Here is a 13,553-nt window from a genome sequence, read left to right as displayed (position 1 = left end):
CATGTTGGTCGCTGCGATTTCTGTGGTTTAAATCAACTCGCATTTCTCAATCCCTGGCTCTACTCAGCAGACCTGAATCTGGGGATAAGGGCTTGGCCCGCTTCTTCTGACCCTCACCAATAAAGTTTTGCCTTTTTAGAATAAAGTAAACTCTGTTTGATTGATCGACCTTTTGACATTGACGATCGCTATTACTGCAACTATTACATGTGGGAAAGGAAAATTATATTATAATTTCTTTATATCTTAACTCACAGTTCTCCAGATGGCCACTGCACATGTACATAGATGGATTTTCCAATAAAAGCCTCTACAGTCACTGATCACAAAAAGCTGTTATTACTGAACAACATTCATTTAATACACATTATCTATAGTGGGACGTGTCTCGTTATACTATAAGTGAGACATTTGAAATAAGCAGCAATCAATAAAGCTTATTAAAATACTTAGCAGAGATATGCTGAACAAGATACAGTAGAATACTACAATGATGTGGGCTTTACAAACGAAACTTGTTTATTATAAAGTGAGTAACATCAGATCTAAGTTTGAAGACAGAAGTTTTTGATTTGACACAAAATATTTCAATCATCTCTGGTCTCAAAACCAATGAAAAGGTTGAAATCAGAAAGGGGGAGGAGTCAGAATCCCTCTTTAAAAAGCCTGCGGTGCTGTAGATCAAGTCATCAGTCATCAGTGAAAACATCAGAATGAGGTCTAACACAGTCTTGTGTGTTGCTCTGACTGTACTTCTATATCTAACAGGTAGGCAAACGCTAACTGAATGATCTGAATAATCCACCGTCAATCACACTGTCTTGAAACATTAACTTTATTTTGAATTTGTTTTCTTCTACTATAGGATCTTTTGGTCAGCAAGATGGTGCGTAACTCCATGTGACCGTCAACACTCAAGATATTCTACACAGTTTTCTTCACTTTATTCAAAGCTTTTCTCATATTCTTTTCTCTCATCAGTGTGCGGTCGAGCTTCACTTAACACCAGGATTATTGGTGGAGTGGATGCGACTGAAGGGTTTTGGCCCTGGCAAGTGGGCATTTACACTATCAGGTATATTCAATTTCTCTGTGGTGGGAGTCTCATCAATAAAGACTGGGTTTTGACTTCAGCTGACTGCTCGTCTTCAATAAATATGTAAGTGATTACAAGCAAAATTTAATTTAAGTGTCAAATCATCACACAGCACGTGGATTAAAACTGACTGTATTTATAGTTTAGGCAATTCAGACATTATAATCTATTTGGGACGTCTGAAGCGGTTTGGCCCAAACACACATGAGGTGAATAGAACAGTGAGTCGTGTCATCACACATCCTAACTTTACCCGCTTTACTCATGAGAATGACATAGCACTGGTCCAGCTCTCTTCTTCTGTGGACTTCACTGCTTATATTAAACCAGTCTGTCTGGCTGCTGCTGGTAGTGAATTTAATGAAGGACTTCTAAGTTGGATCACAGGATGGGGTTACACTAGTTCAAGTAAGTGAACATTGTCTCAAAATGTCACGTATCCAGAAGTGTACAGCTGTTACAACAATTACAATATTTCAAACAGTGTTATATGACGCTTGTACTGAATGATATTGTCTCTCTTTGTTATGCTATACATGTTTTTACTCTAGATCAATTGTCAGACACATTACAAGAAGCAGAGATTCCAATCGTCAGCAACTATAATTGTCGTATTGCCTACAATAATAATCTCAAAATCACAGACAACATGATGTGTGCTGGACTGTCAGATGGAGGGAAAGGCGCATGTTATGTGAGTTATCAATCCTTCATCTTTTATAATCTCAGATCTAAATGAGGATTAAATACAAACACAGATTCAATGTTACTGTAGAACAGTTGTTATAAGTGGAATCTGTTTGTCATTGCAGGGTGATATTGGAGGGTCACTGGTCACTAAACAGAACTCCAGGTGGATTCAGTCTGGAATTATATCTGTGGAGTGTGCCCGCGATTTACCAAGTGTGTTCACCAGAGTGTCTAAATATCAAGACTGGATCAACACTCAGATAGTCATCAACCAACCTGGAAATACTCCATTCCCCTATTATAATAACACTCATACTAGCTCTATTCCTTATATTCCTTATATACCTGATGTTCCTGATGTTCCTGATATCTTCAGTGGAAGCTCACCTGATCTTCACTTGTTTCCCTTTTACCTCACATTCACCATCATCTCTCTCATCTTTTGTCCATGTTTTTAAAGGAGTGTTTAGTTGTGGCGGTTAATTTCACCACAGAGGAACTGAACGAGTAAAGGTTTTTGCAAGGGATTTGGTGCCTTGTTGTGATGGAAGGAGGAGATGTCGACTGCAGCAGGGAGTTTAGGTAAAAGAGGGATTTTTCTGTTACCGTCCTAATGCGGGCAGAAACTGGGAGCCAATTTCAATTTTTCTTAAAAAAAAACTAAAATATGTGTTGCTTTGGATAAAAGCATTTGCCAAATAAATTTGAATGTAAATTGTAAATACTCTTTTATCGACATAAAAATGACATTTTTATAATTAAGTACAAAGTTTCACAATATATCGTCATTTGATTTGGGAAATTCTTCACTATCTTTTATCTTCTCTTTGGTTAAGAACAGATCATTTGAGATACTCCCTCAACTTCAGGATCTGTATTTCTTTACTGAGATCTCTAACCAATCAGTCTATGTTGAAATGCCTCTAATTTGGTTCAAGATGTAAAACATGTACTGATGTAAAAACTTATAATAACAGTTGGTTATGTTAATGCGTTTGGCCATGTTGTGAAACATTCATTTGACATGACATTGCAGAACCATTGCTTGTGGTTCACAGAATCGAAAAAAAATGATAATTGTAGCTATAAACCGATAACTATAAATAGTCAATTCAGAAAAACTGAAATGATCCTTTGAAACGGTCTCTTAATTTAATAAGCTTTTGGCCCTTTTTGAGCCAAACACGGACTAAAAATAACCCAACATTTTTTAGACTACACTAATTTCCACTTGTAAAACAAAATCAATGTCTCAATTCGCAATATTGAAGTTGGGGTGTTTCTGGCTTTTAACCGTACAGATAACCGGAGAAGGGTTGCTGGTGTTTCATTTGCCTGATGATGTATTTTACATGTACTGTTATAAAAGAAAACACAACTGTGACCAAGAAGCAGCTGAACGCTTCATCACTTCTTTTATTCTAACTTTTTCCTCTCACCCTTCAGATTATTAGTGACACCTGGTGGCAAAGCACGTAACCCTATAATACATTTACTAAAGGGGTCATATGGCGCGAATACCGTACACATTTTCTGTGTCTTTGGTTATAAGTTGCCCATGCATGTATTAAACAGGTTAAAATGCAAAAATTTAAGTGTCGGAACAAAAGATGCATTCTATCCAAAGGCGAATGCTCACCCAGACCTGCCTGAAACGCCTCGTGTACCCACACCTCCACAAATCTACGTCAGTTTGTGGTATGGCTTTACTAAGACCGCATATATATGTATACGCAAGTAAGGTGGTCGTACCTGTCAGTACAATTGCTTTGGAACCTGATGTTCTAAATATGGTAAGAGGGGTTACATTTCCTTCACACACTTGCAGTATTCAACCTTTGCACAGCGATGAGCTTTGTAAAACATCTGCGTGCGTGCACAACCTGATGAAACATTAGCAATATGCCATGATGATAAGAAACCTACTGTAAACTCTTGCACACTAAAATATATGCGTGTGCTCCCGATGACAATATATTTATTGTGTTTTTGTAAATTATCCTGCAGATGGCACTGTTGTTCCATTGTGATCTATCTGCACGTGGAGAGAATTTAAAGAGTTTGGTTCCAAAATGAGACCATTCCTTTATTAGAAAAATCATGTTTTTTTTGTTTGCATTTCAATTCATATCAATCAAACTGCAGTTGTTTTGTTCTGATTTAAGAAAAAATACAGCTTACTAAAACAATAAAAACATGATAACAAGAAAAAAGAAAGGCACCCGTGTCAGATTGTGCCCCCTTCCTCTCCACACCTAATCATAATCCTAACCATGGTGGGGATGGGGTGCATAATCTAGCAGGGGTGCCTTTCTCGGCATTACACCGGCACTATCTTGCGCAACCAGCGAATTACTATTAATAATAAATTAAGAGTTTTTCCCAAAATAACATGATTCCATTTAAAAAAAATGTTTTTTATAAACCAATCGGCCAGCTGCGTTATTGAAGGGGGTGCATAATCTGGCAGGGGTGCATCTCTCGGCACAACACCCCGTAGCTTTTGGGACGTCAGAGTCGGCAGACTAATATCTGTTCTTATACACTGCATGGGAAAATGTGGATTTAAGGCCGAAAAATATGTGTTTTTTAGAAAAGTAGAAAGTCATATATAAGAGATATAAGAGATCCTCTTTACATTGCTGAGCCAATACAACTCCATAATGTTATTGGACCCAGAAATGAGTTTGCTGAACCTGATGTCGCATCTATTGCACTGTAACTTCTATAACATCTCGGTTACGTATGTAACCTCCGTTCCCTGATGGAGGAAACGAGACGTTGTGTCGACAGAATGGGGTTTGACTTGAGAACTTATTATCTCTGACTGAACAGGCCAATGGAAATTGGCGAATGAAATTTGCATGCCGGTCCCCGCCCTGAACATCCGGGTATAAAACGGAGCCGGCGTGCTTGCTAATTGCACTTCTGGTTAGACCTAAACTATACTGTATATGTGTAATGACAATAAAGTTGAATCAAAAGAAAAAACAAGAGGCGCCCTCTTGTGCCCAGTCATGAATCTACACACCGTGTGATTGTTTATTTTACTGAATAAACACAAAACACATCACAGATCAAATCATGGTTCCTTTGATGCCTCACATCAAATACGCCGGAAACTTCCAATCACATTGGATCTTGATGTCAGTCACGTGACTAAATATATATTACGTGACCTTTAATTGTGACTAATCTGACATGTATATAAAACCAAAAGAGATATGATAGAATACAACAGGTACATTCAGAATCCTTCACAATGAAGGAATTTTCTAGTTTACATTTATAATTGATATAATTAGTTATTTTCCTGAGCATCACAGTAAACATTAAGAGAAAATAAGGAGAAATCCAGGTAACAATTCAAATTTGAAGGACAGCAGTGAAATATAACAATGACATCCAGAACGAAAGAGCCCAACTAAAGCAAACACTGATCACAATAATAGAGACTTTAAATATCAATAAAACATGAAGTCATGGATGTTATGCTGCAGTCTGTGAAGCAGAAGTGCTGATCATCTTTGGTGTTTTGTAATGATGAATTGCAAAGAAAGAAAGAAAGAAAGAAAGTAAATGTAATGTTTTCATTTGTGTGCATTAGGTCCATGATTTCATTTTATATAAAGAAATGCTTTTAATGTAAAAGACTCATACACAGCTTGAAGTTTTTGCCCTGAAGCTGTTTACGTGCTTTTCCTGTATTTCTTACGGAATTTTACTGGCAACCACTGCGGCCGGTATTTTTCCGTAAAATCTACGTAACATTTTTACAGTGTATTTAATATGATGAGATTTTTTTTTTTTAATTATAAAAAAAATTATAAACTGTAAGAACTGTAAATTTGCGAAAATGGCAGTTTATATGCAATTCTACATACATTAACAACATAAACACTTTCAGTAAAAAGAGTAATGTTAATTTTCCTGAATAACAAATTATTCAAACACATCCGTGAGAGAGAGGGCCAAATGAAAGTGCTTGTCTGTCTGAAAATGATGCAGTAAAGACATGAGATTCTCTCCCCTCTGGTGACGTTTAAAGCCACAATATGTAAATTTTGACGCTAGATGCCGCACTTTCAAAACAACAACAAAATTTCCTTTTTTTCTCTCCGTATAATTAGTTTATCCATAATATTAGTTTTTAATACTCAGATGTAACGCTTGACCTCCCAAACATGCCCACTTCATAAATCATCTTACTGATGCACTTTATAAAGTTATAGAAAGATCTATAGAAACATATACGAATAGACAGTTTCACACACTTGCATTTAGCTGTGGTTTCATGAAAAGCATTTGCTTTGGGTGGAAGAGCACAAAAGCTTGGTAAGGAGGATGAAGCATTGACGCTATCTGTAGAATAACATAATTAAGGTTCTTTCTTTTTTCACTATTAATTTGCCTAAAATAATTGGCAACCCTGTTCACACATTCACTTTTTTTTATTTCTTTGAGGTGGAAGATGAATATCACATGACAAATTAAATCCTCTGCCAAACTTCATTTGCATCCTGGTTGTCCCATTATTCAGAATCCTTGTCTTATTTCCTGTATGTGACAAGATCGGATCAAAAGAGGAGAGACAGTGACCTCTTGTTGTGTCTTTAAGTTATTGCATAAGCGCACATTCAATTGAATTAACACTGTCAGATCAACACTAACCTTAATTTAATGGTGGCTTGCTATCTAAAACCTTCTTTGTGTGTCAGAATGATCAGAACTAACACATGGTCTTTTTAATGCTGAATACATATTTATTTCTGGCATTGATAACAATTTGGTTTGCATTAAAGAAACAGATTCATTTTCAGGACGTGATTTTAAATGTACATCACAGTCCGCTACTACAATGCAAATATTCAAAGAAGATTCATTTCTGTGTGTCTACATGACTGAACATGACAGTTCTGAACCCAGAACAGAAATACTAGTTTTTAGACCGACTGAAAATCCAGTTCCAGGACTTTTGCCTTGAATCCACCTGCACCAGCAGATACCCCCGGTATCCACTCCGAGCCCCACCTTCACACCTAACGGACCGGCTTTGACTGATGCGCTGCCAACCTCAGCTCGAGCCATCGCACCGGCTCCGGGTGAACCTACACTTGCTTCAGCACCGGCAGAGTCGTTTGGACCTTTGGCTTCTGCTTCAAATATACTGAGTTCAGCACGAGCTCGACCCACTCCTGCTTCACAATAAGCTCCAGCAACACTTGTTCTTACTGTATGTTCGCTTACAGAGCTTCCTGCTGCTCGCAAACAGACTATTTATCAGGACTATTTTTACATTTAAAAACATAATATTACCATTCATTTGCAGGTTCACTCTTGCTCAAATCCAAGGTAAATAACCAACGCTATCATCTTTTACTTGTGTTTTATTGAAGTTAATTACATTTGTAGTTATTCATTTGGCAGATGCTTTTATCCAAAGCGACTTACAAGCTGGAGGTCATACAAACATTTCATCAACATTGGGGCATGTTCTTTTTGCATGAAAAGCGTGTTTTGTTGTTGAAAATTCAAACAACAACAGCTTTCAGAAATCGCTAACCATGCCTTTAACTTTATTAACTGAGAGGATTTGAAAGCCGATGGAAGCTACGTAAGGCTCTCCAAACTGAGTACAGTATAGTATATAGTATACTGTACTGTGTTGTAAATATTTGTAAAAATATATATTTTACTTATTGCTATTGTAGAATTCTAATGTCCCAAAGTCCAGTTTCATACCGCAAACTTGTTCTTCAATCTGTGTATAGTAAATTTAATAGCATTATATTCTTTTAGCACCAAACTGGTCTTGCTAAACATTCCTCCCATATTGCATTATTTTATAATGATATATATCAATGATATATCACACAATTAAATGTAAAGTATGATTTAAGTCTATATATAAATGTAAAAACAGATTCATTTCAATATTACTAACCAATGATAAAGTCTAATGCAAGAAGAAGAAACAAACAAATGTCCTGCCGCTGGAGATATTGCCACACAGACGTTGATAGAAACCCCAATGTGTGCATGTTTTTAACCAGGAGACCTGTTGCTCTAATTTAATAAGAATTCACAGAATAATTGCTGAAAATTGGGCTCAAAATTTAAGTATGTTAATCATAATCTTGACGTTATTCGACTTCACTTTCACTCCTCTTTCACATTGGTGATCAACAGAAAGTCACCTGTGTGCACGTCTTCACACAAACAAACAGCACTTTTTAGTGAAGAGAAACACAGAAATTGCCTGCTTAAAAGTTTTCCTTCTTTCTTTAGAAAATGCCATCAATCCATCTAGATTCATGGTTATTTAATTGACTGATTCAATAATAATTAACTACCGAAAATAACAATCACATTGAAAAAACATGTACACTGGCATACAGTGTAAGTGGAACAATATGATATTTAACTAAGCATATACATTTGTCTCAATGCATTATTTTAATTTGATTGAAAACATTGCCAAAGACATTTGTTTTTAAGCATTAATAACGATGAGAAAATAAGAGTAAATTGTATTGTGTTGACCCCACCACAAAAAAAAAAACATTTTTAAATTGTAATTTTGATTAATAATTTACCAGAAACAGCAGGTTACTAGATGAAGCAGAAAATAAATACAACTGTAAATTAAAATACAGGTTATAAAAACAAGTGACCCCACAACATTGGACTATTTCTATAAAATATCTCTTAACGTAAACGTGCTACTACTGCAGCTGCTACTGCTTCTCCTACTGCTTTAAGTCCTGCTGCGGCTGTTCCTGCTACTTCTGCACTTCCTGCTAATGTTTTTACTGCTGAAACTGCTGCTCCTGCTCCTGATGCGACTGCCACTCCCACTGCTACTGTTAATGCTGTTCCCCTTCAGTCGGTCTCTCGACGTTGTGAGAGACTGACTGGGGTTTGATCTTGAGAACCTACCTTCTCCGAGATAATTAATTAATAAAACGCCAATGGGCTTGGCGAATGGCACGCGCACGCCAGTCTCCGCCCCGTGCATACGGGTATAAAGGAAGATGGCGGCGGTCATTCACTCATCCTTTGTTCTTCGGAACCTGTGTGTTTGCTGATGCTACACGCGATACTCGACTTCGAGAAAAACCTGCTGGATTTATGACGCGGAGCAGCGGACTTCTCCTTTCGTGGACTTCCCCTGGGCGTTTCGGCAGAAGGCTACAGACCTTAAGAGGTAAGTCCCTCCGGCTACGAGCATGTTTCGTAGCTGTATCCTTGGGTGCGACAGACTCATCCCGGAGTCTGACGGCCATGATTCCTGTGTCACTTGCTTGGGGCTCAAGCATGCTGAGGCAGGTTTTCACTGATGCAATGTCCCGTGTGTGCGGACATAGCAATCAGGGTGTTGCGGTCACGGTTGGCTACGTTCTTTCGAGCGCTGCCACCACCCCGTCTGTTTCCCAGGCGTGTTCAGCTGCCGTTTCGGCGAGGTTGACCGCTTTGGCGAGCGGCGGGGGTGATTTAGGGACGTGATAGATGTCGCTCCGTCAGCTTCACGCTCGCGGACCATCTATACCCCTTCACGCTCACCTGGTTCGTCCCCTACGAGCGGCAGACGGCCGTCTCATAGTGGTAAGACTTCGCACACGGATGATGACGCTATCTCTGTCGCTGCGTCGGACAGCTGCCTGCTGGCATCGGATGCGGAAGAGAGCTCCGGAGGAGACTCAGGCTAAGATGTCGGCCATGCTTTCCCGGGCAGCCGCGTGCATCGGGTTGCGGGGTGTAACAACATCCTCGCCGGAACGCTCGCGGCTAGATGCGCGGTTTCGGGGGCGTGGTCAAAAGCCACGCCCCGCTCCGTTACCATTTTTCCCGGAGGTGCATGACGAGCTCGCCAAGTCCTGGAATGCGCTCCTTTTGGCGCGTTTCAGGCCGGAGGGCTCTGTGGCTGTGACTTCCCTGGTTGGTGGGGCGGCTAGAGTCTATGTTGACGTTCCCCGCGTGGAGCGTGCAGTCGCGGGCCACTTGTGCCCGCAGACAGCTGCCACTTGGGGGGGGCTCGACCTAGACTCCCGTCCAGAGCACGTAAGCTCTTCGACACTCGTCGAAGACTTGCAGTGCTGCTGGACGAACCGCCTCCGCTCTCCACGCCATGGCGGTCCTCCGGGTTTTTCAGGTAAGTCCTGAAGGATTTGGACGGCGGGAAGTTCGACCCAACTCGTATGAGAGCTACGTACTGCCACAGACCGCGCGCTACGAGCGACGAAGGCCACGGCACGTGCACTGGGTCGGTCGATGTCCACAATGGTGGTCCAAGAGAGGCATCTGTGGCTTAGTCTTGCGCAGGTGAGCGGCGCCCAGAACGTCGGTTCTGGATGCGCCCATCTCGCAAGCAGGGCTGCTTGGTGATACCGTGGAGGACGGCAGTTCTCCGCGGTCTGGCAGACTGAGGCGATCGAACAGATCCTGCCACGCGCCAACGTGCCCGCCAACAGGTCGGCATGGTCTCGGGCACAGTCTGGTTCCCAGCAGCCCTGCCCTCCCGCGGCGGCCCTCCGGTTAAGGAACCTCCCAGAGGACGACCCACCAGAGGGGGACCCCCGCGGAAGAGGGCATCTGTTCCCCGTCAGCAGCCCGCCAAGAGGTTCTTTAAGCGGCCCTGACGGGACGAACCAGGGGGAGATTTTACTGGGCCCGAATCCCGGCCTTTCCAATGCCGGATCGGAAAAGGACGCTGCCTGCCGCGTTCCATCGAGTCTGGGCCCTTTTCAGGGTCCGGCGCCCACATACTCTCAAAGAGACAAATCTCCCCTGGGTTTTCCTCCACAACACTCTCGTCCAGACGGTGTATGGGATGGATCGGGCCGCCGACCGCAATCTCCTCCGGACATTGCGTTGGGCCGCCTGAAGCAGGTAAACATACAGAGCCGTCAACCTCCCTGGGGGTCCCCCCTGTGCGAGGTGACCGTACTGTCAGCCACCGAACCAGCCTCCCCCGGCACGGTGAGGCAGATTGTCCTTCTGGTCCCGTTGTCACGGTTCTTGGGCGCTTGGTAGCGCACCAGCCCGTCACACTGGATAGAGAGGACGGTCCGTCTCGGTTACTCGATCCAATTCGCCAGGTGCCCCCCCAAGTTTCGTGGCATTCTGTACACCTCGGGGCGAGGAGAGAATGCTTCCGTACTTCGGCAGGAGGTCGCCGCCCTTCTGGCGAAGGGTGCGGTCGAACCCGTCCCTATAACCGAGATGTCGTACGAGTTTTACATACTTCATCGTGCCCAAAAAAGGGCGGGGGGCTGCGGCCCATTTTTGGATCTGCGGCACCTGAACAAGCACCTGCACAAGCTGCCGTTCAGAGTGCTGATGCAGAGGCGCATCCTGGTCTCGGTACGTCACCAGGATTGGTTTGTGGCGATCGACCTGAAGGACGGGTACTTTCACGTCTCTATTCTCCCCCGACACCGGCCGTTTCTACGGTTCGCGTTCGAGGGAAGGGCGTATCAGTACAGGGTCCTGCCATTCGGTCTGGCCCTGTCTCCACGTGTTTTTTCAAACAAGTGGAGGCTGCCTTAGCTCCTGTCAGGGAGCAAGGCGTGCTAGTGCTAAACTATCTTGACGACTGGCTTATCTTGGCACACTCGCGAGATGTGTTGTGCACGCACAGGGACCTTGTGCTTCGGCACCTAGACCGTCTAGGCCTCCGGGTCAACCAGGAGAAGAGCAAGCTCTCCCCCGCGCAGAGCACCTCTTACCTCGGTATGGAACTAGACTCTGTCCGTATGTCAGCACGTCTCACCAACGAGCGTGCACAGTCAGTGCTGCGTTGTCTGAGGTTGATCAGTCAGAATCCCTCGACGCCGCTGAAGAATTTTCAGAGGCTCCTGGGGCACATGCCGTCCTCGACGGGGGTAAACCCTCTCGGGTTGATGCACATGCGGCCGCTTCAGCACTGGCTACAGAGTCGGGTTCCCTGGACGGCGTGGCACGCCGGCACCAGGCGGATTACGGTAACGCCTCAGTGCCTTCGCACTGTCTTACCCTGGTCAGACTTGACCTTTTCTCCGAGCGGGGGTCCCGCTCGGACAGGTTTCGAGGCGTGTCGTGGGAACGACAGACGCCTCCCTGCAAGGGTGGGGTGCGGTGTGCAAGTGGGCACGCAGTATCGGGTCGGTGGACAGGTCCCCGACTGCGTTGGCATATCAACTGCCTAGAGTTGTTGGCAGTCCTTCTGGCACTGAGGAGGCTCCAGCCCCTCGTGCAGGACAAACACGTGCTAGTCCGGTTGGACAGCACGACTGCCGTAGCGTACATCAATCGCAAGGCGGCATACGCTCACCGCAGTTATCACAACTCGCCCGACGCCTCCTCCTTGGGAGTCAGCAGGTGAATCCCTGCGGGCCACGTTTCTTCTGGGCAACCTGAACCAGACAGCCGATGCGCTCTCTCGACAGTGTACTCCCCACGGAGAGTGGCGACTCCATCCCCGTGCAGCCCGGCTCATGTGGGAAGCGGTTCGGCAGGCACAGGTGGACCTGTTGCCTCCCCGGACTCCACCCATTACCCGCTATGGTATTCCCAGACCGAGGGTCCCCTCGGCACGGATGCCCTAGCACACAGCTGGCCGCGGGACAAGCGGAAGTACGCCTTCCCCCCAGTGAGCCTCCTTGCACAGGTCCTGTGCAAGGTCAGAGAAAGGGGCATCAGGTTCTGGTGAGTGGTGCCATACTGGCCCAACCAGACCTGGCTCTCGGATCTGGTAGATCTGACGACAGCCCCCCCTGGCCCATTCCCCTGACGAAGGACCTTCCGTTGCAGGGGAAGGGCACGTTGTGGCATCCCAACGCAGGCCTCTGGAACCTCCATGCCTGGCCCCTGGACGGGACGAGGGCTTGCCCGTTAGCGGTCCGGGAGACTGTCTTACAGGCTAGAGCCCCGCCTCTAGGCGGTCATACGCTTATAAGTGGCGCCAATTGTCCTGGTGTTCTCCCCGGGAGGAGAACCCGCAGAGTTGCCTGATCGGATCAGTGCTGACCCGCAGGTAAGTATCCCCGTCAGCACAACCTGGTCACCAGGTTCCTCAGGAGCGCGAGAGGGGTGTGTCCACCCTGGCCGCGCTCCGTACCCTCTTGGGACCCTAATGTGGTCCTACAGTGCCTTGGTACGGCCCTGGTGAGCCCCTAAGTATTGCCAATCTTCCTCAGTCGGATGAAAGATGCACTCTTTGTGGCGCTCACCTCCATCAAGAGGGTGGGGGACCTACAGGCATTCTCTGTGTCCCAAAGGTGCCTGGAACTCGGGATCGGTAATTCTCACGTGGTCCTGAGATCCTATCCCGACGACGTGCCCAAGCTTCCCACTACTCCCTTCCGGGACCAGGTGGTGAACCTGCAGGCGCTCCCCTCCGGAGAGGAAGACCCAACCTTTCTATGTGTTGTGTCCAGTACGCGCGCTGCGCCTCGGTCTGGACCGCACACAGAGCCTCAGAAGCTCTGAGCAGCTCTTTGTCTGTTCTGGGAGACGGCACCCGGGGGGGGCTGTCTCCAAACAGAAGTGGCGCACTGGGTACCAATCCCAGGATCGCCGTGCCCGCTGGCAGTGAGAGCCCACTCCACTCGTGGGCACTGGCACAGGGCGCCTCTCTGGCAGACATTTGTAGAACTGCGGGTTGGGCTACGCCCAGTACCTTCACGAGATTTTACAATCTCCACGTGGAACCAGTTGCAGCACATCCCTTAAACGCCGCCAACGTTTAGGGTGGGCTCCTGGTTTGGGCGTACGCCTGCGAAAGCGC

At 45.1% G+C, this 13,553-nt stretch overlaps 2 protein-coding genes across 3 annotated transcripts in view; one reads left to right on the top strand and one right to left on the bottom strand.

The window, feature by feature from the left end:
* The window catches only part of LOC306897235 (chymotrypsinogen B-like), a 42,897-nt gene that overhangs the window by 21,657 nt on the left and 7,687 nt on the right, over nt 1-13,553 (bottom strand). The window contains exon 3 of one of the 2 annotated variants that reach the window (XR_013786988.1): nt 6,801-6,939. The exons of the other annotated variant lie outside the window; for it this stretch is intronic. The gene's annotated coding sequence lies outside the window, so the exon portion shown is untranslated. Of the gene's footprint in view, nt 1-6,800; nt 6,940-13,553 lie in introns of those variants that run through there. 2 annotated transcript variants of the gene reach the window in all.
* LOC306897231 (chymotrypsinogen B-like) lies at nt 619-4,810 on the top strand. Its single transcript, XM_079461805.1, has 6 exons — nt 619-768; nt 866-886; nt 982-1,159; nt 1,239-1,504; nt 1,648-1,790; nt 1,909-4,810. Exons 1-6 carry the CDS (start codon nt 714-716, stop codon nt 2,242-2,244), a joined length of 999 nt encoding a protein of 332 aa, XP_079317931.1. The 5' UTR covers nt 619-713; the 3' UTR covers nt 2,245-4,810.

Source organism: Barbatula barbatula (assembly GCF_947034865.1).
Source record: "Barbatula barbatula genome assembly, chromosome: 8".
Lineage (NCBI taxonomy): Eukaryota > Metazoa > Chordata > Actinopteri > Cypriniformes > Nemacheilidae > Barbatula > Barbatula barbatula.
The sequence above is the reverse complement of the archived record's forward strand: the minus strand, read 5'-3'. Positions and strand labels throughout refer to the sequence as shown.

Excerpts from the sequence above, each read along its gene's own strand:
- LOC306897231 (XM_079461805.1), top strand. The coding sequence starts at position 714 with ATGAGGTCTAACACAGTCTTGTGTGTTGCTCTGACTGTACTTCTATAT. Across the intron at positions 769-865 it reads TGTACTTCTATATCTAACAG|GATCTTTTGGTCAGCAAGAT; the intron begins GTAGGCAAACGC and ends CTTCTACTATAG. Across the intron at positions 1,160-1,238 it reads TGCTCGTCTTCAATAAATAT|TTTAGGCAATTCAGACATTA; the intron begins GTAAGTGATTAC and ends CTGTATTTATAG.